Source organism: Zalophus californianus, chromosome X (genome assembly GCF_009762305.2).
Source record: "Zalophus californianus isolate mZalCal1 chromosome X, mZalCal1.pri.v2, whole genome shotgun sequence".
Taxonomy (NCBI): domain Eukaryota; kingdom Metazoa; phylum Chordata; class Mammalia; order Carnivora; family Otariidae; genus Zalophus; species Zalophus californianus.
In genome coordinates, this window is record NC_045612.1 from 1,378,981 (window position 1) to 1,402,566 (window position 23,586).

The 23,586-nt window shown below is 51.9% G+C and overlaps 2 protein-coding genes across 6 annotated transcripts; one reads left to right on the forward strand and one right to left on the reverse strand.

Moving 5' to 3' along the window:
• Window positions 1-639: 639 nt before the first annotated feature.
• TAZ (tafazzin) lies at window positions 640-14,074 on the reverse strand. 4 transcript variants are annotated; one of them, XM_027608198.2, is made up of 10 exons: window positions 13,607-14,074; window positions 13,310-13,438; window positions 12,234-12,279; window positions 11,902-11,987; window positions 2,804-2,884; window positions 2,675-2,716; window positions 2,417-2,479; window positions 2,172-2,224; window positions 1,678-1,755; window positions 640-1,489 (listed from the first exon to the last, which is right to left on the reverse strand). In XM_027608198.2, the coding sequence occupies exons 1-10, from the start codon at window positions 13,713-13,715 to the stop codon at window positions 1,424-1,426; spliced, it is 753 nt and encodes a 250-aa protein (XP_027463999.1). In that variant the 5' UTR covers window positions 13,716-14,074; the 3' UTR covers window positions 640-1,423. The 4 variants fall into 4 exon arrangements, with proteins under 4 accessions (XP_027463999.1, XP_027463998.1, XP_027464002.1 ...); XM_027608197.2 differs by having other exon boundaries at window positions 640-1,525; XM_027608201.2 differs by lacking the exon at window positions 2,172-2,224.
• Window positions 14,075-15,239: 1,165 nt separating this feature from the next.
• Window positions 15,240-22,667, forward strand: DNASE1L1 (deoxyribonuclease 1 like 1). Of its 2 annotated transcripts, none has more exons than XM_027609338.1 (8): window positions 15,240-15,472; window positions 18,465-18,677; window positions 19,011-19,099; window positions 19,190-19,276; window positions 20,710-20,810; window positions 20,955-21,067; window positions 21,162-21,410; window positions 21,493-22,667. In XM_027609338.1, the coding sequence occupies exons 2-8, from the start codon at window positions 18,546-18,548 to the stop codon at window positions 21,619-21,621; spliced, it is 900 nt and encodes a 299-aa protein (XP_027465139.1). In that variant the 5' UTR covers window positions 15,240-15,472; window positions 18,465-18,545; the 3' UTR covers window positions 21,622-22,667. The 2 variants fall into 2 exon arrangements, with proteins under 2 accessions (XP_027465139.1, XP_027465140.1); XM_027609339.1 differs by having other exon boundaries at window positions 15,240-15,468.
• Window positions 22,668-23,586: the final 919 nt, after the last annotated feature.

Below are 23,586 nucleotides of genomic sequence, written 5' to 3' on the forward strand. Positions count from 1 at the left end.
CAGCATGGAGCCCAACACAGGGCTTGAACTCACAACCCTGAGATTAAGACCTGAACTGAGATCAAGAGTTGGACACTTAATGGGGCGCCTGGGCGGCTCAGTCGTTGGGCGTCTGCCTTCAGCTCAGGTCCTGGTCCCAGGGTCCTGGGATCGAGCCCCACATCGGGCTCCCGGCTCAGCGGGGAGCCTGCTTCTCCCTCTCCCACTCCGCCTGCTTGTGTTCCCTCTCTCACTGTGTCTCTTTCTGTCAAATAAATAAATAAAATCTTTAAAAAAAAAAAAGGGTTGGACACTTAGGGGCGCCTGGGTGGCTCAGTCAGTGAAGCATCTGCCTTCGGCTCAGATCACGGTCTCAGGCTCCCTGCTCAGCGGAGTCTGCTCCTCTCTCTCCCTCTGCTGCTCCCCCTGCTTGTGTGCTCTCTCTCTCTCTCTCTCTCTCTGTCAAATAAATAAATAAAATCTTAAAAAAAAAAAGAGTTGAACACTTAACCAACTAAGCCACCCAGGCGCCCCGATAATGACTGAAGTTTTAAGTGACAGCTTGACGCCCATCTGCTCAAGGGCCCTTGTTGCTCTAAGGGTCCAGCCTTCCTGTCCAGCAGCCACCTCCCATCCCTACCCCTATGAGGAAGCCAGAGGTAAAACACAACACAGATGCTTTATTGGTTACAAAACATGAAAACCCAGGCCCCATGGGACTCAAGTGATGCCAGGGAGGTGGAAAAGACAGAGCACTTGGTGAGCCCCGGCCCGTGGGCAAGTGACAGGGTCTCAGGCCCTTGCTGCAGGCTCCGTTCAGCTGGGCTCCACTTCTGGCAAAAGGCTGCTCTTCTGCTTGCAGCCCAGGGTTGCGCCCTGCCTGAGGACCCCAGGCCTGTGGGAAGTGTGGGCAGAAGGAAGAGGTGGCTGATGGCCATCCCTGAGGAGGTGGTGAGCAGCTCCCAGGTCAGAGCAGATGGGTGAATGCCAGGCCAAGGGCCTCACAGACCCCTACCCAAAGTTCTGGCCTGGCCACCTGCCCCCCTTCAAGTACCCTCCGTCCTGATGCCAGCCCTGGAAGAGAACACCTGAAGGCAAGAAAGAAGGAGGCCCCTGCCAAAATTTCTTCTTCCTTTCGTGGCCAAGTGGGAGGAGCAGCTGAAACCCTTCCTTCAACTGAAGAAGCTCAGAGCGGAGGGAACGCTCACCAACTAGGGCAGGGTACCCATCAGGGGTTATGCACAAGTCTGTCTAAAACACTGTATGTGACCTCAAAACATCAGTCCATCCTTCAGGTCAGCTGTGCCGGGCAAGAACCCAAGGGCAACACTGAGAGCAGGTGCCTGGGGCTTGGGTTGGAGCTGCCTCTTTCCCGGGCCTGGGGGCCAGCCGCCGCCTTCCAAGAGGAAGAGGAAGCGAGGGCAGGATCTGAGTGGGGTGATGCCTATCTCCTGGGCTGCAGGTGGTCGTGGAGCTGCTCCGCCTGGATCTTCAGGCACTGGAATTCTTCCTGAATGAAGTCAGTCAGAGCTTTGCGCATCTCCACCTGAGGGGAAGGACTGGGGCTGGCCTGCAGCCCTTGGGGAACTTGGCCCAGGGGCCCTGGGAGGCTGAGGGTGCCAGGAAAGGCTGAGGCAGCTACAGGGTAGCCCAGGGAAGGGGGGAAAAGGGTGGCGCGGGGGAGAAAAGACAACTCACAGCTGACTTGTTCTCCGCCTGGAGCCGTTCGAGCACAGGCAGAGCACTGAAGGGCTTCCCGATCAGCACGGTGATTTTCTGTAGGGAGACCAGCCACCATCGGGCAACAGAAACAGGGAGAGTGCCCACAGCCGTGGTCCAACCAGCCCAGAGAGCCAGAAGCCAAGTCCTGCCCCTAATTTGCTGCGTGCTCCCTCATGGCCACGCTCCCTCTTTAAAACGAGGTGGTCAGGCTCAGTGACATTCAGGTCCTACAGTCCACGCTCTAGATGTTCTGTTCTGCTCAAACCCCACGGCTCACGCCCACCCAGCCTGATTTCTTTCGCTCTCCTTCTACTGGCCTTGGTGCCAGGAAGTCCCTCCCTCTGTTCCACTCAGTCCCCCTGTTGCAGCTTCAAGCTCAGCTCCTCCTGAGTCTGGCCTCACTAGTGCTGAGTGGGAGACACGAGGCAGATGGCAGACAAGACAGAGCAGGGTCAGCAGCTCCTACCCACCTGTCCAAAGCGGGGGAAGTAAGGCGGGCTGTTAGGAAGGACATCATTCATTCCTGCAGCACAATGGACAGAGGCCAGGAAGCAGGCATGGGGTGGAGCAGGGCAGCCTGGGAAAAGATGAAGCCCCAGCCCCCGCCACCCCAGGTGCCCTCTCCCTGCCACCCAGTGGAAACCCTCCCAAACCTAGGGAAGCCCCCCCCGCCCCCATCCCCAGGCTGCAGACTTGGCCCAAGAAGGATGCTCACCGACATGCCACAATGGCAGGATGACGGGGTTGAGATGACACTCGGCAATGAGGCGTCCGATTCCTGCCCCAGGGAGAGGCGGAAATGTTGGCACGAGCAGAGCTCCAGTGCCAGCCTATAGCAAAGCAAGCCCTGCCCGCTTCCAATTAAAACCAACTGCCCCGGTCCAGCTCCGCAAGGCAAGCCCTTGGTCGGCACCTGCCTCCTTCCTGCTACCACCGGCACACCCATCCCAGCCAGCCAGGCAGCAGTGCCTACCCCACTTAAAGCGTAGGAATTCAGAGCTCATGTTCACTTTCCCTGTTGAGAGAGAGGACAGAGGTGAGGCTTGGGAGCTGGGGGTGGGGGGGGTGGGGGGGGGTGTGCAACCCTGCCAACTCCACTGACCTTCTGGAAAGATGTGCACCCAGTCCCCGTGGTTGAGCTTTTCCAAAATGAAGTCCATTCCCTTCTGGTAGACGCCATCTCCTGCCGAGAAAAGGCCTGCACCATCAGTTCCTGTTCTCCCAGGGCTCCCTGCTTGCCCTGGGAATGAAGCAACAGCTCAAGGACTCCCTCGTCCCCACTGCACCGGACACATGGACACCCTCCAATCACTGTCTCTGGGGGCTCTGGCTGTACCGTAGCCCTTGACATCCTTTGTCCAATAATAACCTCTAAACCTCCAAGCACCCGTCATGTGCAAGGCAGCATCATTGTCTCCAACTGTCTCGAACTAAAATTCTGAACTGGCAATTCCTCCACCAGCCTCCAACCCCACCTTCTGCCTGTCAGTCCCACCACAGCCTCACCTGCTGAGCCACGGACACCTGCGGTATGCACCCTCGCAGGCCCCTGGCTCTGCTCACCACTTTCCTTGCCCTCCCTTCCTCTTCAGCTCTTGGACCCTTCTTTCTCCTTGGGATGCAGATGCACCACCCCTGGGGCGAGCCTGCCATCTGCTGCCCCTGGCCCAGAGGGCACTGCTGGAGCAAACCAAATCTATTCATGATTTCCAGCCCTCACCTGGGCCCCAGATCCTGGACAGCAGCCCTTTCCTGAGGTCTCAGCTAGGCCAGTCCTCACAGCCAGTCCTCACAGGTCTCCCAGCCCTGCCTGAGCCCTCAGCCTCCACCATCCCTCCCTCCTGCTGACCCCTTCGCCCCTCACGGGGCTCCCCCTGAAACTAGACTCTCATTATCGAAGCCTCTTGGGAAAGGGAGAACATTTGATACAATACACGGTGTCACTGAGAGTTGGGAAAAACTCAAACTTGCTAGGCCGAAGAAAGGGGGGATGAACTGCCCCCAAGGCTAACAACACGCACCTTGGGGATACATAGAGGCCATGACACTGGACCCAGGTGGCCTGGCAGTTAGCAACAACACAGATACAGATGCCTAGTGCTATGTGCTGGCTTTCAACTGGGAGTCCTGTGGAGACAATCTGTGACTACATGCAGTAAGAATCTCCTCAACCTTGTCCATAGAGTGGACAGTGACAGACAGACTTATCAAGTAGGGAGAGACCTATCATAAAGAGGAGGAGACAGACATTGAGACTATCTCAGGTCAGTGCACCAAGAAACGGACTTCTAACCTGTTCTCTGCAAGGCCGAGTGTTTAGAAGGTACCAGTGAGGCATCCAGGAGTCTCAACCCAAGCCAACCCAATGGGGACCTGGCCCAGCAGCTCCCTCAGGGGCTGGAGTTAAGGAGCAGTCAGTCACCACAGTGTCTTAGGTTATCATGAGAGCAGGGGCTTCCCTACCTGGGATAGCATTACCCGGTAGGAGGGGGGCTTCAGAGGAGTTGTCTCCAGCTCTACTAAACCCTGCTGGTGCAACTGAGCCATCCAGCTTGAAATCAAAATTAATACTAAACTACAACGCTCCTAATTCTTTGGGACACAGCAAAAGCAGTTCTAAGAAGGAAATTTATAGTGATACAGGCCTACCTCAAGAAACATGAAAAATCTCAAATAAACAATCTAACCTCACACCTAAAAGAACTAGAAAAAGAACAAAGCCCGAAGTTAGTAGAAAGAAGGAAATAATAATTAGATCGGAGTGGAAATACATGAAACCAAGAGCTGGTTCTTTGAAAAGATAAACAAAATTGATAAACCTATAGCTAAACTCATCAAGAAAAAGAGAGGACCCAAATAAACTCAGAAATGAAAGAGGAGGAAAAAACTGATACCACAGATACACAAAGGATTATAAAAGAGTACCATGAAAAAGTATGCAACAACAAATTGGACAACCTAAAAGAAATAGATACATGTTCAAAACAGAATCAGGAAGAAATAGAAAAGCTGAAGAGGCTGACTACTAGTAAATGATTATTTGAATTGGTAATCAAAAAACTCCCAACAAACAAAAGTCCAGGACCAGATGGATTCACAGGTGAATTCTGTCAAACATTTAAAGAAGAGTTAATACTTATTCTTCTCAAACTATTCCAAAAAATAGAAGAGGAAGGAAAGCTTCCAAATATATTCTATGAGGCCATCATTACCCTGATACACAAACCAGTCAAAGACATTACAAAAAAGAGAACTACAAGGCCAATGAACACAGACGTAAAAACCCTCAACAAAATATTACCAAACTGAATTCAACAACACATTAAAAGGATCATTCACCACAACTGAGTGGGATTTATTCAAGGGATGCAAGGATGGTTCAATATCTACAAATCAATCAATGCTATAGACCCCATTAACAAAATGAAGGCTAACAATCATACAATCATCTCAATAGATGCAGAAAAAGCATTTGACAAAATTCAACATCTGTTCATGATAAAAACTCCCAACAAAATGGGTTTAGAGAGAACATAACTCAACATAATAAAGGCCATAGATGACAAACCACAGCTAACATAATGCTCAAAGGTGAAAAACTGAGAGATTTTCCTCTAAGATTAGGAACAAGATGAGGATGTCCACTCTTGCCATTTTTATTCAACATCGTACTGGAAATCCTAGCCACAGCAATCAGACAAGAAAAAGAAATAAGAGGGGGGCCTGGGTGGCTCAGTTGGTTAAGCATCTGCCTTCGGCTCAGGTCATAATCTCAGGGTCCTGGGACAAAGCCCCACTTCAGGCTCTCTGCTCAGCAGGGAGTCTGCTACTCCCTCTCACTCTCCCTCTGTGCTTTCCCTCTCTCTTTCAAATAAATAAATAAAATCTTAAAAAAAAGAAAAAGAAAAAGAAATAAGAGGCATCCATGTCGGTGAGGCAGGAGTTAAGCTGTCTCTATTTGCAGATGACATGATACTATGCATGGAAAACTCTGAAGACTCCACCAAAAAGCTATTAGAAGTAATAAATGAATTCAATAAAATTGCAGGATACAAAATTAACAGACAGATGGGGTGCCTGAGTGGCTCAGTTGGTTAAGCATCTGCCTTCAGCTCAGGTCATGATCTCAGGGTCCTGGGATCGAGCCCCACATCGGGCTCCCTGCTCAGTGAGAAGTCTGCTTCTCCCTCTCCCTCTGCCCCTCCCCTCTAGCCTCATCCACTGAGCCACGGACATCTACAGTATGCACCCTCGCAGACCCCTGGCTCTGCTCACTACTTTCTTGTGCTCTCTCTCCTTCTCTCTCAAATAAATAAATAAAATCTTTTAAAAAATTAACATATAGGGGCGCCTGGGTGGCTCAGTCAATAAGCGTCTGCCTTGGGCTCAGGTCATGATCCCAGGGTCCTGGGATCAAGCCTGCATCGGGCTCCCTGCTCAGCAGGAAGCCTGCTTCTCCCTCTGCCCCTCCCCCTGCTTGTGTTCCCTCTCTGGCTGTGTCTCTCTCTGTCAAATAAATAAAATCTTTAAGAAAAATAAAGTAAAAAATTACCATATAGAATCTGTTGCATTTCTATACACTAATAACAAAATAGCAAAAAGAGAAATTAAGAAAACAATTTCCGTTTACAATTGCACCAAAAAGAACAAAACACCTAAGAATAAACTTAACCAAGGAGGTGAAAGACCTGCACTCTGAAAACTATAAAACACTTATGAAATAAATTGATGACAACACAAACAAATGGAGAGATATTCCATGCTCATGGACTGGAAGAATTAATATTGTTAAAACATGCACATGACCCAAAGCAATCTACACATTCAGTGCAATCCCTATCAAAGTACCAACAGCATTTTTCACAGAACTAGAGCAAATAATCCTAAAATTTGTATGAAATCACAAAAGACACCAAACAGCCAAAGTAATCTTGAAAAGGAAGAACAAAGCTGGAGGTATCACAATCCCAAATTTCAAGAGATGCTGCAAACCTGTAGTAATCGGAGCTGTATGGTACTGGCACAAAAAGACACACGGATCAATGGAACAGAATAGAGAACCCAGAAATCAATCCACACTTCTATGATCAATTAATCTCCAACAAAGGAGGTAAGAATATACAATGGGGAAAAAACAGTCTCTTCAACAAACAGTGCTGGGAAACCTGGAGAGCCACATGCAAAAGAATGAAACTGGACCACTTTCTATCACCATCACAAAAATAAACTCAAAATGGATGAAAGACCTAAATGTGAGGCCTGAAACCATAAAACTTCTAGAAGAAAACATAGGCAGTAATCTCTTTGACATTGGCCTTAGCAACATTTTTCTAGATATGTCTCCTCAGGCAAAGGCAACAAAAGCAAAAATAAGTATTGGGACTCAACAAAATAAAAAGCTTTTTACACAGCACAGCAAAGGAAAACATCAACAAAACAAACAGGCAACCTACTGAACAGGAGAAGATATTTGCAAATATTTCCAATCAAGGGTTAATATCCAAATATCCGAACTATATAAAGAACTTAAACAACTCAACACCAAAAGCCCAAATAATCCAATTAAAAAGCCTAAACAGACTTTCTCCAAAGAAGACATATAGATGGCTAATAGACACATGAAAGAAAAGGTGCTCAACATCACTCATCATCAGGGAAATGCAAATCAAAACCACCATGAGATATCACCTCACACCTCTCAGAATGGCTAGTATCAAAAAGACAGGAAGGGGCGCCTGGGTGGCTCAGTTGGTTGAGCGACTGCCTGCAGCTCAGGTCATGGTCTCAGGGTCCTGGGATCGAGCCCCACATCGGGCTCCCTGCTCGGCAGGAAGCCTGCTTCTCCCTCTCCCACTCCCCCTGCTTGTGTTCCCTCTCTCGCTGTGTCTCTCTCTGTCAAATAAATAAATAAAATCTTAAAAAAAAAAAGACAGGAAATAACAAATGTTAGCAAGGATGTGGAGAAAAAGGAATGCTTGTACACTGTTGGTGGGAATGTAAACTGGTGTAGCCAATGTGGAAAATAGTATGGAGGTTGCTCAAAAAATTAAAAATAAAAATGGCATACGATCCAGTAATTCCATTACTGGGTATTCACCCACAGAAAACAAAAACACTAATTCAAAGAGATATATGCAGGGGTATCTGGGTGGCTCAGTTAGTTCAGCATCTGCCTTCAGCTCAGGTCATAACCTTGGGGTCCTGGGATCAAGCCCCACATCAGGCTCCATGCTCAGTGGGGAGTCTGCTCCTCCTTCTCCCTCTGCCCACGCCCCTGCTTGTTCTCTCTCTCAAATAAATTCTTTAAAAAAAAAAAAAATTATATGCAGCCCCTATGTTTATTGCAGCTTTACAACAGCCAAGATACGGAACCAAGCCATGTGTCCACCGATAGGTGAATGAATGAAGATGTGGTGTATACACACATGCACACACAGAAAATTACTCAGCTATTAAAAAGGATGATATCTTAGGGGCGCCTGGCTGGCTCAGTCAGTAGAGCATGCAACTCTTGATCTCAGGTTTTGAGTTCAAGCCCCACATTGGGCATGGAACGTACAATCAATCAATCAATCAATAGATAGGGGCGCCTGGGTGGCTCAGCTGGTTAAGCAACTGCCTTCGGCTCAGGTCATGATCCTGGAGTCCCAGCATAGAGTCCCGCATCGGGCTTCCTGCTCAGCGGGGAGTCTGCTTCTCCCTCTGACTCTCCCCCCTCCCATGTGCTCTCTCTCTCATTCTCTCTCAAATAAATAAATAAAATCTTTAAAAATAAATAAATAAATAAGGGGCACCTGGGTGGCTCAGTTGTTAAGTGTCTGCCTTCAGCTCAGGTCACGATCCCAGGGCCCTGGGATCGAGTTCCACATGGGGCTCCCTGCTCCGTGGGAAGCCTGCTTCTCCCTCTCCCACTCCCCCTGCTTGTGTTCCCTCTCTCGCTGTGTCTCTGTCAAATAAATAAATAAAATCTTAAAAAAAAAAAGGGAAAAAATATTACTACCATGATTTTGGAACAACACATGAATATTTAGCTTTCGCAAATGCTATTTCTACTCGTATAGCCTGTACAAGATCACTTTGATACTTCATGTCATATCGTAAAGCCTACACTTGGGGGGGAAATGGAATATTTTGGAACACAGAAGCCAAGTATGTCAGATACTTCCTTTAACACGTTGTTAGATCTTTGCTGCACGTCATTTATGTTGATAAATAGCTTTTCCCTGCCCACTTTCTCTCACTGAAGGTGCTTAGAATTAAGATTTTGTTTTCTGGGGCACCTGGGTGGCTCAGTCGTTAAGCGTCTGCTTTCGGCTCGGGTCATGGTCTCAGGGTCCTGGGATCGAGCCCCGCATCGGGCTCCCTGCTCCATGGGAAGCCTGCTTCTCCCTCTCCCACTCCCCCTGCTTGTGCTCCCTCTCTCGCTGTGTCTCTCTCTCTGTCAAATAAATAAATAAAATCTTTTAAAAAAGGCTTTGGGGCGCCGGGGTGGCTCAGTCGGTTGAGCGACTGCCTTCGGCTCAGGTCATGATCCTGGAGTCCTGGGATCGAGTCCCACATCGGGCTCCCTGCTCAGCAGGAAGTCCGCTTCTCCCTCTGACCCTCTTCCCTCTCCTGCTCTCTATCTCTCATTCTCTCTCTCTAATAAATAAATAAAATCTTAAAAATAAAAATAAAAATAAAAAATAAAAAAGTCTTTAAACAAAGATTTTGTTTTCTGTTTGTTTGTTTGTTTAAAGATTTTATTTATTTGTCAGAGAGGGAACACAAGCAGGGGGAGCGGCAGGCAGAGGAAGAAGCAGACTCCCCACCGAGCAAGGAGCCCGATGCAGGACTAGACCCCAGGACCCCGGGATCATGACCTGAGCCAAAGGCAGACGCCTAACTAACTGAGCCACCCAGGTGTCCCTTGTTTTCTGTTTTTAACTGTACAGTAAAACTTAGATGCAGATCAAAAAGAAGAACAAGACAAGAAGTTGACACGGAGGGTGGCTCAGTCGGAGGAACATGTGACTCTTGATCTCGGGGTCATGAGTTCGACACCCTGCTAAAAAAATAAACTTTAGGGGCGCCTGGGTGGCTCAGTTGGTTAAGTGACTGCCTTCGGCTCAGGTCATGATCCCAGGGTCCTGGGATTGAGCCCCGCATCGGGCTCCCTGCTCAGCAGGGAGTCTGCTTCTCCCTCTGCCCCTCTTCCCTCTCGTGCTCTCTATCTCTCATTCTCTCTCTCTCTCTCTCTCAAATAAATAAAATCTTAAAAGAAATAAATAAACTTTAAAAATAAATAAAACTTAAAAAAAAAAAAAAAAGAAGTGGACATGGAAGCCCTGTGTGTGAGGTCGCAGAAGGGAGGAACTGAGACTCAGGAGCCTGAGCAGAGTCCCTATCTCTCAGAGGTGTGATAAACAATGCCATAGTCACTATAGCCACAACCCTTGTAGCTTCTGCTTATGTTTTAGAGAAATGAAATAGCCTTCAAATGCAGCAAGAAGTGAAAGCATTCAAGGCTGTTGTCTCCAAGGAGGAGATCTGAGGATCTGGAGGGGTAGGCACTGCAGCTTTTCATTAAAAGCCCTTCATTTTTTGAGGTTACTTTATTGCATTTCTCCATGTTTTACTTTGACCAAGTAGAAATAAGAACCTCTCCCTTGACCTCTGACACCCTTGGGTTACCTCCTCCTCTCTCTTCCTTCTCAGAGCTGAACTTCTGGGAGGAGTGGACACCCCTGCTATCTCCACTCCCCCCTGCCCCCTCCAGCCACCTCCTGTGGCTGCCACTTCACAGAAATGGCTTCTCCGGCACCAAGGCGCCCCGCTTCGCTTCCTTCCTCTCTGGCCATTGCTTTCGGCTGCCCTGGTGGCCTGTGTCTCTGCTTCTGCCCTGAGGCGCTGTCCTGGCCCCTGCTCTCCATCCGCTCCCCCTCTCTGCAAGCTCACCTCTACTTCAACTTTGTTAGTGGTTGAGTCCCTCATATATTCCTGAGTGCTCTTCTGAGTTCCAGAACTGCACATCCCACTGCCTCTGGGACTGCTCCCCCCCTCAGGTGACAGGCTCCTCAGATGAAACGTGCTAAACAGAATTCACCCCCCCCAACCCCCACACCGCTTCCCCTTCATCTCATCCTCCCAGTGGCTCAGTGTCATCAGATGTCACCTAGTGTGATCTTCAAGTTGTCTTTTCCTTACCCCTTCCCACACCCAATCTATCAACAAGTCCTATCAACTCTGCCTCCGGAGCAGGCCCCTTCGCCAGCTCTCCACAGCGGCCTCCAGAGGCCCAGCTACAATCCTTTGCTGCCAGAATTACTGAGACTGGGCTCCCTGCCTCCACTGGGCCCTGCTCCCATCCACCAGCCATGCCGCAGCCAGGAGGCTCCCTCTCTCTGACCCACAGACGGAAGCACATCACTGCCCTGATGAGAAAACAGAGTCCAAAATTCTTACCACGATTATTCGAGAACCTTCACATTTGGCCTGCAACCTACACTGTCTACCTTTATCGCTTACCTCTTCAGTGCCTGGCATGTTCTTCCTGTGTCTCGAATGCCTTTCCTTTCGTACTCTGCCTAGAAAATCTTGTACTTCCCCAGAGGAAAGAGCAACCTGGATTCAAATCCTGGCTTTGCCACCTCTCACCCCATGACCTTGGGCCGGTGGCTTAGTTCCTCCAATCCCCTTTATCTGGAGAATGGGGATCAAAATGGTCCCTACCTCCTGAGGCTCTCGAGAGGTGCTGAGTAGTCACCCAGTGTCACACCCTCACCCCACAAGCCTGTTTTCCCAAACTCTGCAGCTTCCAGCACATGCCGCCACCACCACCACAGAACAATGATGCCACACTGCCATCAGTGAGTCTCTTAGCTGTGGACAATGCCTCCTTGGCTTCTAATGCTACAGTCCCAGGTTCACACAGCCTTCAGGCAGTCCCAGGAACTGAGTGCTCTCCACGAGGCCCTCACTCCCCCAGCCGCCAGTGCCACCTCTGCAGCCATGCCACGCAACTGGGACACACACCAGTGGGGCAGTGGCCCCTGGCTCCCCTTGTGCCCAGGCTCCATGTCCCACCTGGTCCCTCCACTCCCAGTACTGCTCAGCCAGAAGCACCAGCCACCAGTCGCCGCTCTGAAGAAAACCAGAGAAGGCCGAAGTGCCTCCCCAGGTTCACTCACCCACGAGCCCCTTCTTGGAGGATCAGCTCACCTCGGCACACAGGCACACACTTGCCCAAGCTGAAAAAGCGGGAGTGCAGCTCTTTGGTGAAGCAGATGTCTGCAGCCGCAGGGGTCCTGAAGTAGGGACAGATGCAGTCATCCCTGCCTCCCCTGCACCCTAATTCCCTGCCCTCCCCGCAACATGATGCCTGACATTGTCGGCCATGTGGAAAGGAGGCACAGGAGGGCCTGTGGAACCCCACCCCGTGCCCTGCCTGTACTGCTGGACGCCGCCTCCTGGGCAGAGCAGGAGGAGGGCAAATCTGGGCACAGACGGGTGAGGCCTGCCAGGCCTACTGCGAGGGGCCCATTCCTCCTCACCAACGCATCAACTTCAGGTTCCAGATGTGGCGGAGTTTCAGGATCCCTAGAGAAGGAAAGGCTTCATGCCCCAGCTTGCCTGGTCCCTAGGGAGCATCTTTTTCTGTCACTCAGTTTCAGGGAATGAGGAGCGGGGGCAGCAGCACTACCATTTCCCTATGGCTGAAAGTAGCATCTTCCAGTCCCTTGGGCTGGACCCCATGTTGTCCCTGGCTTCTCCCTCCCTCCCATCCCCACCCATATCTTATTAGTCCTCACATCTGGCCTGCCTACCACCCTGATATCTTTTGCCACTGCCTATTCTTCTACACCTCTCCCTCCATTGTTACTGCCCCCACCCTAGTCCAGGTTACTGAATGGTTCTAAAAGCTCCTTCCTGGCCTCCTGGTATCTGCCTGTGGCACTCTACAGGCCCTTCTCTGCCCAGTGGCCAGGGTGGGCTCTGAAAGGCTCCGATTTGACCAACTGGCTTCCCATGAGCTCTACAACAGTCTAACCTCCTGAATTCATCAATAAAAGCCCTGGGCACCCCTCTACCCCGCCATCTGGGTGACTGGAGCCAAGCAACTCCCTGTGAGGTCAGCAGAGCAGGAACTTCTAGGTGAAGTGGGCTCCCAAATGACGCTGGTTAAAGGGTACAAACTCAGCCTGGGGCAAACCTGGAACCAGGACACACGTCTCCCAGCCTCTAGCCCAGACCTTCCTTGACAAGATACCCTATGGTTCTCGGATCTGTTTCAATACTCTGTGGGACCTCCAACAGTTTAGAGAATGGAGGGTTCCACAGGCCTGATGCATCAAAGTAAAGCAGCCATCAATCAGACTTTGCCCTGCAGCCGTTTCCTCACTCCCTCGGTCCCTCCAAATTTCTGAGGCCCTTGCCAAGTTATTTTCTGAGAGAATACTGAAGGGGCCACAAATCCTATTTTAATCCTTGGGGCAGGACACCCCAGAAACAGGAATGCCAGGGATTTGTAGAGAGAGCCCAGTGAGAAGGCAGTTTGTTCTGCTTCTGTCTGGCCCCCTCCCGGGTTCTCTCCATGCCTCCCTGTGCCCAGAACCCTGGTGCCCGGTACCCCAGAGATGAGGGTCATCCATGCAGGACTGGTGATTGGAGACAGTGATGAGGGGCGTGGCTGGGCCTCGGTTCTCGATGAGTTCGTACAGCACCTCCTTGTTGTGGACGGTGAGGTGGTTCATGTACTCTGGGGGGAGAGACGGACTGTGGGGAGAGGTCTTGGCCTCATTCTCCCTGGGTCCCAGGGCTCCCCCCAGCCAAACTAGCCCCTACCCACGCCCACAACCCCAAATCCCAACTCTGGCTGGGCGTGGAGAGCCGTGGCCGACTCTGCCTCGGCTTCGGGCCCACTCACTGGTCCAGAAGCAGCTGTAGGTGCCCACGAGGCCCATGACGACGCTGCTGGCCAGAGTCCAGGTGAACGGCGGCACGGCGGGGAACGGCCATTTCACACGCAGGGGCATCTCCCCCGCCCACACCGGGCTCCCCCGCTCCCCCCAGGCAGCCCGGCGCTTCCCCTGCCACGGGGCAGCCTGTGGGGCCGCTCTAGGTTTGTGTCCTCAACCGCTGGAGAACCGGGTCCCTGGCAGGCCCGCGCCACAGACGGGCTCCGCGCGACAGGGGACTCGACCAAGGTCACCTCGCAGGTCAGGCCAGAGCCGGGCCGGCCCCCGCTCTCTCGCCACAGAGGAGGCGCCACCGAGGTCAGGAATCGGGGGGTCGCAGCGAGAAGCGAGAGGGGCCGGCGGTGGCAGCCAGGGGCCCCGGGCCCCCGCCGGAAACCGAGCCAGCGACGGCAGCCGGCTCCCAGCGGCCTGTCGCAAAATGCTCTCAGGCCGCTTGACGGCAGCGGGGGCGGGCCCTTGGGCCGTGTGGCCCCGCCCCGCTCCAGCGCAGAAGCAGGTTCCCGGCCGCCGGCGCCTGCGCTTCCCTTGTGTCTCAGTTCGTCCCCAGAAAGGTCTCTATAGGTAACTTGGGCTACGCAGCGCAATTGCCCGACACCACTAAAGGTTGGAGCCGACGGGGCACTTTTATTTAGTTCTTTTTCCCTTTGTTTTTTACTGAGGCAAAATTCATATAACGGAATTAACCGCTTGGTAATATTTTGTGGCATTTTATATTCTATACCATATTTTATGTATATAACCTGTGATATGTTACATTATGTAATTTTTACATAGTTATCTGCACACAATTTTACAGTTACAATATTACAGATATGTACAATGTTTCTATATATGTAACATGCAATATGTGATATATATGTAGCAACATATGCCAAATAATAAAGATACTATGTATAATATAGTATTTTCCGTTATTTAGTACATTTCCAGTGTTCTCAACCACCACCTCTATTTCCAAAACATGTTTATCACCCCAGAAGAAAGCCTTGTATCCGCTAAGCAGTCTACTGTTTTATTTTTCTTCTTCTTATCCTTCTCCTCCTCCTCCTTCTTCTTTTTTATTTAAGTAATCGCTACGCCCAACGTGGGGCTTGAACTCAGAACCCTGAATTCAAGGGTCGCATTCCCTACTGACTGAGCCAGCCAGGCGACCCTAGAAACATTTTTTTTTTTAAATCGATACAACTGTGCTTCAAAAATAAGAAAGGCTGGCTCACTTGGGGTCTCCAGAGGGCGTAGGAGTGTGCAGCCACACTGGCAACCGGCCTGAGGACATGGAGAGGAGGCTCTTGTCCTCGGGGGAGCCCCCAGGCTCGCCGCAGGGCTCCCCTACGACGGGCACAAGCTCGGGCTCTTGTGTCTTCCGTACCAGATGCTGCCTAGAGGCAGCCCGTGTCGGGGACTGCGGGCTGGGCCTGGGAGAGCACAGCTCCGGGTTTGCATTTGCGCGCCGGCTCCTCCTCCCCGCGCACCCTTGGCACAGGCAACTACTCATTATGGGAATGCGGAGGCTCGATTACTCTCTGTGACTCACAGGTCTGTCATCTGCCCCCAGCTCCAGGGCTCCGCCGGCGCCTGCTTCCACGTGGATCAGAGAAGGTGGAGTCCAGCGCTCGGCCCTGCGGGGCAGAGCCCCAGCGCCAGGAAGGGTGGGGCGACCGGCCTGGCCGGACGGGTGGGTCGGGAAGACAGCCTCTTCCTCTTTTCTCGCCTACGGTTCCTGCCCAGACGGCTGCTGCGATTCCGTAGAGGTGTTGCGATCCGCTTACAGCTGCGGCAGGCGTGGATACGAGCTGGTCTGAGGGTCTGAGTAGGTATGGGAGCCCGCTGAGCAGAGGGAGGGAGAAAGTTACCCACCCCCCGACCCCGGCCTGAGGACAGGGGTGAGAGGGGAAGGGAACCCCTGGGGCCAAGGCTTGGGCTTGGGAGCCTGGGCTAGGCTTTGGGCTGAGGCCAGAAACTGCGGTTCTTCTTGACCTTGGCCCTTGTGCGGGCCCCTGACGCCAGAGCCTCCAAGCCTTCCCTTCACAGCCCTGGGCTGCTCAAGTGTCCACATACATCCTAGAATAGTAACCAGGGCAGGGCACCCAAGCCAGCCTGAGTGACGGAGCAGGTGGCCAGGGAGAGACAGGCATTCAGCCCAGCCAGGAGTATGAAAGAGATGCAGAGACTAGGTGACAAAGAGGGGAAAACAGAGAAGAGAGGGCAAGAAAGACAGAGGAAGGCAGAGAGGGAGGTGACAAAATGTTACCTGGGATGCAGTGGGAAATTACTCAAATAAGAGGGCTTAAGAGGGCGGAAAGGGGCGCCTGGGTGGCTCCGTCGGGTAAGCGTCCTACTCGGTTTCGGCTCAGGTGGTGATCTCAGGCTTGTGAAATGGAGCTCCATGTGGGGTTCTGTGCTCACTGTGGAGTCCGCCCCGGATTCTCTCTCTCTCTCTCTCTCTCTCCCTCCCTCTCTTCCTCTCTCCCCCCTCCAAATAAATAAAATCTTAAAAAAAATAAGAGGGCTGAGAGCTGTCAGTAGAACGGAGGGAGGAAGGGACAAAAGCAGAGAAGGAATATGGCTTATTTTGCAGAACCAACAGTTCCAGCCAAGGAGACACCCAACTAACTAGGTGTTTCACCTGATAGCCCCTTGCTAGGTGTGTCTTGCCTGATAGCCGCTTATGTGAGCCAGTTTGAGCTGGATTGGCACTGAGCATGGAACCCCCCCCTTGTCCTAAAGTAACTGCCTTTAGCTCATTATAATACTAAAATCTTCTCCTATAGGCAGAGTTTTCCACCCTTTTTTAAAATTTTTTTTAAATTTGTTTTTAAACATTTTATTTATTTATTTGACAGAGAGAGAGAGAGAGCACAAGTAGCCAGAGAGGCAGGCAGAGGGAGAGGGAGAAGCAGGCTCTCCACTGAGCAGGGAGCCCAACGTGGGGCTCGATCCCAGGACTCTGGGATCATGACCTGAGCCGAAGGCAGCCGCTTAACCGACTGAGCCACCCAGGCGCCCCTTGTCCACCCTTTTTGGAACATATGTTGTATGCACTATTATGTTGACATGCTAGGCATGCACAATTGAACCCAAACTGCCTGTGTAAGCTCCCTGCCCTGACCCCCTAATACACTGGATAAAAGCTTCCCATTAGTAACCTCATGGGGAGACAGTGCTTTGAGAGTCATCTCCCTGTCTCCTTACTTATAACAAGAACTAAAAACCTCTTTGTTTTCAATACTTCCTTGGGTTGTGTTCAATTTGGTGCACCTCAAGTGGTGAACCCCTTGAGTTTGGTTACAAAGGTAACAGAGAAAAGCAGGCAGACCGAAGTAGAGGGACTTACATTGCTTAAATGAAAATGACACAGATAGGGAGCAAGCAAGGGGCTGAACCCAAATGACAGGACAAAGTTTGGGTGCATCTGAAACAAAGATAAACCAAGAGAAAGAGGGGGCAAAATGCGTTTGTCTTAAAGATAGCATCTCACAAGCAGAGAGAGATGTTGAAGGTGATCCTCCTATTGCTAATGGTGGTGAAAAGTTGGAATTAGCTGTGCGGTCAAACTCTTGTGACCTGTTGGTGGGAATGTAAAAAAGTAAACCCGGGTTTATCCATACAGTCAAATATTTTATCCATACAGTTGAAATCTGTGTGGTTTATCCACACCGTTAGTTGAATACTATTTGGCCTTAAAAACGACAAAAATTCTGACATATGCCACAACATAGATAAAGTTTGAGGACATTATGCTGAGTGAAATCAGCCAGTCACGAATAGACAGATACTGTATGATTTCTCTCCTATGAGGTGCTGAGAGTAGTCAGATTCATAGAGACAGAAAGTAGGACAGTGGGCGGGTGCCAGGGGCTGGGGGGAGGGGGATAGGGAGCGAGTGTTAATGGGGACAGAGTTTCAGTTTGAGAAGTTGGAAAAATTCTGGTGATGGATGGTGGTGATGGTTGCACAACAGTGTGAATGTGCTTAATGCCACTGAGCTGTATACTTAAAAATGGTTAAGATGGTTTAAAAAAAATGGTTAAGATGGTAAATTCTATGCTATGTGTATTTCACCACAATTAAAAAGAATGAAGTGAAGGGGCACTTGGCTGGCTCAGTCAGTGGAGCACGAGACTCTCGAGCTCAGGGTTGTGTGTTCAAGCCCCAGGTTGGATGTAGAGATTACTTAAAAATAAAATCTTTATTTATTTATTTTTTATTTATCTTTTTAAAAGATTTTATTTATTTGACAGAGAGAGACACAGCGAGAGAGGGAACACAAGCAGGGGGAGTGGGAGAGGGAGAAGCAGGCTTCCCGCCGAGCAGGGAGCCCCATATGGGGCTCGATCCCAGGACCCCGGGATCATGACCTGAGCCGAAGGCAGACGCTTAACCGACTGAGCCACCCAAGCGCCCCAATAAAATCTTTTTTTAAAAGATTTTATTTATTTATTTGAGAGAGAGAGAGAGACAGAGCATGAACAAGGGGGAGGAGGCAGAGGGAGAGGGAGAAGCAGACTCCCCGCTGAACAGGGACCCCCCCCCCCTCCGCTGATGTGGGGGCTTGATCCCGGGACTCCGGGATCGTGACCTGAGACAAAATCAAGAGTCAGACGTCCAACCGACTGTGCCACCCAGGCGCCCCACTTAAAATCATTCAGAGGAAAAAAGAATGAAGTCTAGCCCTATGTGCTGATGTTGGAAGTTGTCCACGGGGAGAAAGGCAGGAAATCTGCGATGCTGGCCATTCTGGGAGGCTGGTGCTGGGCAGCAGGATGAGCATCACTTCCTCTGTCCCACGCTGCCATGTCCTTTCAGAAGCAGAACTGAGCCTAGCTGGGACCGCACCCCAGGACGGCCTGGATTCCTCCAGAGGGTCCCAGCAGCCCCCACACAGCCATGCACTGCCCAGCCGTGCTCCTTCTTCTCCTGCCTGGTGGGGCTGAGGCCTTTCGCATCTGTGCCTTCAATGCCCAGCGGCTGACGCTTTCCAAGGCAGCCAGAGAGCATGTGATGGACACCTTCGTTCGGGTAGGTTCATCACTGAAGGAAAGCTGTACCCACGACCCAAACCCCCCTGCCCTGCCTGGCCAGGGGCATTTCCCAGAGAAGAGGGGACATCAAGAGGCGTGGAGCACATTCCTTCCCTGTCATTGGCTTCAGTCTCCTCTGTAACATGGATGCAGTGTGGTTGGGGTGGCACTCGGTCTTCTCCCAAGTCCTCGCTGGTCCCGGTGCTCTCTGTGGGCCTCAGCCAGAGAGCCGTATCACTCTTGGCCACATCAGTGCTAGTTCCCCAGGGACCCCACCTTCCTCCTGGGGTCACTGGCACTGAGTGGGGCCGGCCCTTCTGCTGTCCTGCAGATCCTGGCTCGCTGCGACATCATGGTGCTGCAGGAGGTGGTGGACGCTTCTGGCAGTGCTATGTCCCTCCTGCTTCGAGAACTCAATCGGTGAGGAGGGTTCTGTGGGTCTAATCTGGGCCCCCCCCCCGCCCGCCGGAGCCTCGGAGCCCCTGACCCTCGGTTTCCCTATCCTGGCAGATTTGATGACTCCGGGTCCTACAGTTTCTTGAGCAGCCCCTCTCTGGGGCGCAGCACATACATGGAGAAGTACGTGTACGTCTACCGGTAAGCACAGATGGTGGCCGGGCTGGGCTTGGCACTTGGCCTGGTGCGAGATGCCTCTGCAGTCCCGACAGCTACAGGGTCCTTCCTCCTGGGGTGGCCCTCACCTTCTCATTGCACTTTTTCTCCTCAGTGGTTTTATTCGGGGATCTTACTCTCCTCTACCCTAACCAGCTTTGATGCCCATGTGTCCCTATAGCAGGAGGCCTTCGTTCTGCGCGCACAGATGTGGGGCTCCTTTGCCTCTCACCTGTGGAAGCCACTGTGGGGGCTCGTTGTGGACCTTGGGCCAACCCAGTTTCCAGAGATAGCCCTAAGTCCTTGGGATAGCCTAGGGCAGGGGAGCCCTCGGGGGTCAGGATGGAGAGGGCAAGGGGGGTGGTCAGGTAAGGAGACCTATTTATTTTTTATTTTTTTTAAAGATTTTATTCATTTATTTGAGAGAGAGAATGAGATAGAGAGCATGAGACGGGGGAGGGTCAGAGGGAGGAGCAGACTTCCCGCTGAGCAGGGAGCCCGACGCGGGTCTCGATCCCGGGGCTCCAGGATCATGACCTGAGCCGAAGGCAGTCGCCTAACCAACTGAGCCACCCAGGCGCCCCAGGAGACCTATTCATACAGATGAAATCATATGTCTAGAATTCACTCCAAAATACAAGGTGGGGGGTACAGAAACACATCCACATGGAAATGCTCATGACAGCCCCAGATTGGAAACAGCAGTCCAAGTGTCCATCAGCTGCTGACTGCATAAACAAAAGGTGGGCTCTTTATACACTGGAATGTTACCCGGCCACAAGTAGGAATGAAGAAGCTTGAGCCGTGCTGCGGCATGGATGGACCCTGAAAACCTGTGTGCTAAGGGAAAGGAGCCAGACACAAAAGACCACATATTGCTTTGATTCCCTTCACACAAAGTGTCCAGAACAGGCAAATCTAGAGACAGAAAACAGATCAGTGGCTGCCAGCGGCAGAGGAGGAAATTGGGGAGCCACTGCTCATGGGTACAAGGTTTCTTTTTCCGGCCATAACAAGTTTCCAAAACTGAATGTGGCGATGGTTTCACAACCCTGTGAATGTCCTAATTCTTCTGTGGGTCTAATCTGCCCCCCGCCCCCGCCAGAGCCTCGGGGCCCCTGACCCTGGGTTTCCCTATCCTGGCAGATTTGATGACTCCGGGTCCTACAGTTTCTCGAGCAGCCCCTCTCTGGGACTGCTCCATACCATTGAATTGTGCGTTTTAAACGGGTGAATTCCATGGAATGTGAATTATATCTCAATAAAAAACAAGTTCTAGAAAAGCAGCTAAGAGGCTGCAGTCACATGAAATCGGGCTGGTAGTGGAGGGCCCCTCGCTGAGTGCCAGCTCTGATGTAGGCACTTGCAAACCAGATCAGTGATGTGGGGCCACTGCTTCTCATCCCTTGGTTTCCCAGGTCACACAAGACACAGGTCCTGGATTCCTACGTGTACGAGGACAAGGATGATCTATTTGCCCGGGAGCCCTTTGTGGCCCAGTTCACTTTTCCCAGCAAGGGTAGGAAGGGAAGAAGGGTGGCCCTGCTATGTGGGAGCCGGAAGGAGGGTCTGGCTGGCTGTGCCGAGGGCTTGGTTGCTGGAAAGAGGCTGGGTGGGGAGTGCCCGGGAGTGGGTGGGAGTCCTCCATTCCTGGGGCTTGCAGTCCTTCGCAGCCTGGTGCTGGTCCCGCTGCACACCACTCCGAAGGCCGTAGAGGAAGAGCTGAATGCCCTGTACGACGTGTTTCTGGATGTCTCCCAGCGCTGGAAGAGCAGGGTAGGGCTGGGCAGATGGCACAGGAGGGCTGGGGACAGGAGGGTTGGGTGGCCAGGTCTAACTGCTGCCCCCCCCCCCCCCCCCCCGCCTCCAGGACATGATCCTGCTCGGGGACTTCAATGCTGACTGTGCCTCCCTGACCAAAAAGCGCCTGGGTGAGCTGGTGCTGCGGACTCAGGCGGGCTTCCACTGGGCGATTGACGACGATGAGGACACCACAGTGCGGGCCAGCACCCACTGCGCTTATGACCGCATAGTGCTGCATGGGGATCGCTGCCAGAGCCTGCTACGCTCCGCGGCTGCCTTCAACTTCCCAAAGAGCTTCCAACTCACCGAGGAGGAGGTGAGGCGGGGCGGCCGGGACGGGTTCCCAGGGAAGTCCCTGAGCCCCGGCACTGATGCTCTGTCCTGCCGCCTACCCCCAGGCCCTCAACATCAGCGACCACTACCCTGTGGAAGCGGAGCTGAACCAGGCGGCACCCAGGGTCCAGCCTCTTGGCCTGGCTGTTCTGTTGCTGCTACTCCTGCTCCCCCCGCCGGGCCTGGTGGCCTGAACCAGCCCCGAGCCTGCTGCCCACAGATGTGAGGACTGTGCTGCTTTCAGGACTCAAACCCTGCTCTCTCCGGTGTGCTCCCCGACTGCTCTGGAGCCGGAGAGACTCCTGAGAGGCTTCAACTGCAGCCCTCCTGCATCTGATGATAGCTCTACCCCACTGGACTGCAACCCTTCTCCATCTGCCTTTTCTTTGGTTTGGCTTGTGTTCTTTGGTTGGGCCCCTGCCTGGCATTAGAATGTAGAGGGAGGCAGGGGCCCTGAGGCTAGACCCATGCCACTCTGCCCCCAGCTAGTGTCAAGAGTGGGGATAGAGCAGGCTCCAGGGCTGGGGGAGAAAAGGGGGCTCAGGTGATTTTGGCTCAACTGCAGGGCTCAGAAAAGGGAATCACAGCAGACCAAAGGTTTTATTATAGGACAAAAAGGAAACTTACACGCTGAGAACAAAAGCTAAATTGAGGGGTATTATGTACATGTAGCAGATGTGCCAGAGGGCCATTTTTATTGCACGCAGGATCCGTATGAATCAATATTAAGATTCTAGCAGACACAAGGATTGATAAGCAGTTTACACACACACAGTAACTAGCGAACAGAAAATGTTTAAGCTTGTTGTCATCCCATAAATGAAAATAGCTTCAAACAGCCCTGCTGCCTGCTGTCAAGCCCATGTTCACAAGCACGGTGCAGCCCAACCTCACCCCACCCAGGGTATGGTCAGTCCACACTGGGGGCACGTGTACGAGGCGTGGCTCCGGCTGGGTACCAAGGCTACAGGCACATACAGAAGAGAGATGCACCACTTCTGTAACTAACAGCAGCTGTATGAGTACGTGCTCGTGCAGGTAAAGGGACTACAGAACGCTTAGCAAAATGTTACCTATGAGCCTATTTAGGATGTTGGTATAGAACACTCCCTTCCCCAGCTTCATTTCCCAGAGACAGAGCTCAGTAAAACCTGCTAGCAGGATTATCAGGGCCATTTACACACAAATTTATGGCTTGGAATCATCTCAAGGTCAAAAATAAAAGTAACTTTCAACCTTAGAAATGTCTGTTAAGTAATGATTACAAAAGGCCAGTGGATTTGATGCAACCCAGCCCAGCCTGGGGAACCAGCAGAGGCACTCCGCCACCACTGTGGCCCACTCTGGAACCAGATCTCTTTAGGACCCGCTTCTGGCTGGAGAACCACAGGCCATCAGGCCTAGAAGGGATTCTCGGGGGCTTGTTTTTGCTGCCCCATGACACTGAACCTAACTAATGCTCCTTTTGGAACCCTGGTACACAACTGTACCAGACAACACACACAATTCTCCCAGACCAAGGGGAGCTGCGCACTACTTGCCGGAAGGTCGTCTTGCCTATGGGCCATTTCAGGTGGGGGGAGCTTGTTAGGTTGGACACTGGCCAAAGTGGCCAAGGATGTGGAGAGGAGGCCCCAGAAGGGATGTGGGTCAAAGCTGCCTTACAACTCTAACACAAGAAACTATTCAAGGGCTAACCAGAGGGCCCATCTCCTACAAGGCTGGTCGAAACATGGCTGAACCATGCCTAGTTTTCACTTCTCCCCATTTCCAGTTACATTACTGGTCTGGGATCCTCAGGGAGAGCTTCTATAGCACCCACAAGTCAGCCTTAGGCCACAAGCCCCCCCCTTTTTAAAGATTTTATTTCATGAGGAGAGAGAGAGAGAGAGAGAGAGAGAGAGAGAGAGAGAGAGAGAGAGAGAGAGAGGGGAGGGAGAGGGAGAAGGAGAGGGAGAGGGAGAGAGGCAGAGGGAGAAGCAGGCTCCCAAGCAGGGAGCCTGACGCGGCACTCGATCCCAGGACCCTGGGACCATGACCTGAGCCGCAGGCAGATGCTCAACCATCTGAGCCACCCAGGCGCCCCCACAAGCCCTTTTTAATCGTGGGGGCAGGGCACTGTACTAAAGGAGCACTCAACGCCTATGGACTCATCACAG

Coding starts and splice junctions, on each gene's coding strand:
- TAZ (XM_027608197.2), bottom strand. CDS start 13,715: ATGCCCCTGCGTGTGAAATGGCCGTTCCCCGCCGTGCCGCCGTTCACC. Junction 13,439..13,606: donor CTACAGCTGCTTCTGGACCA/GTGAGTGGGCCC, acceptor CTCTCCCCCCAG/AGTACATGAACCACCTCACC. Junction 12,280..13,309: donor GGATGACCCTCATCTCTGGG/GTACCGGGCACC, acceptor TTCCTTCTCTAG/GGATCCTGAAACTCCGCCAC.
- DNASE1L1 (XM_027609338.1), top strand. CDS start 18,546: ATGCACTGCCCAGCCGTGCTCCTTCTTCTCCTGCCTGGTGGGGCTGAG. Junction 18,678..19,010: donor TGATGGACACCTTCGTTCGG/GTAGGTTCATCA, acceptor GCTGTCCTGCAG/ATCCTGGCTCGCTGCGACAT. Junction 20,811..20,954: donor GTTCACTTTTCCCAGCAAGG/GTAGGAAGGGAA, acceptor TGGGGCTTGCAG/TCCTTCGCAGCCTGGTGCTG.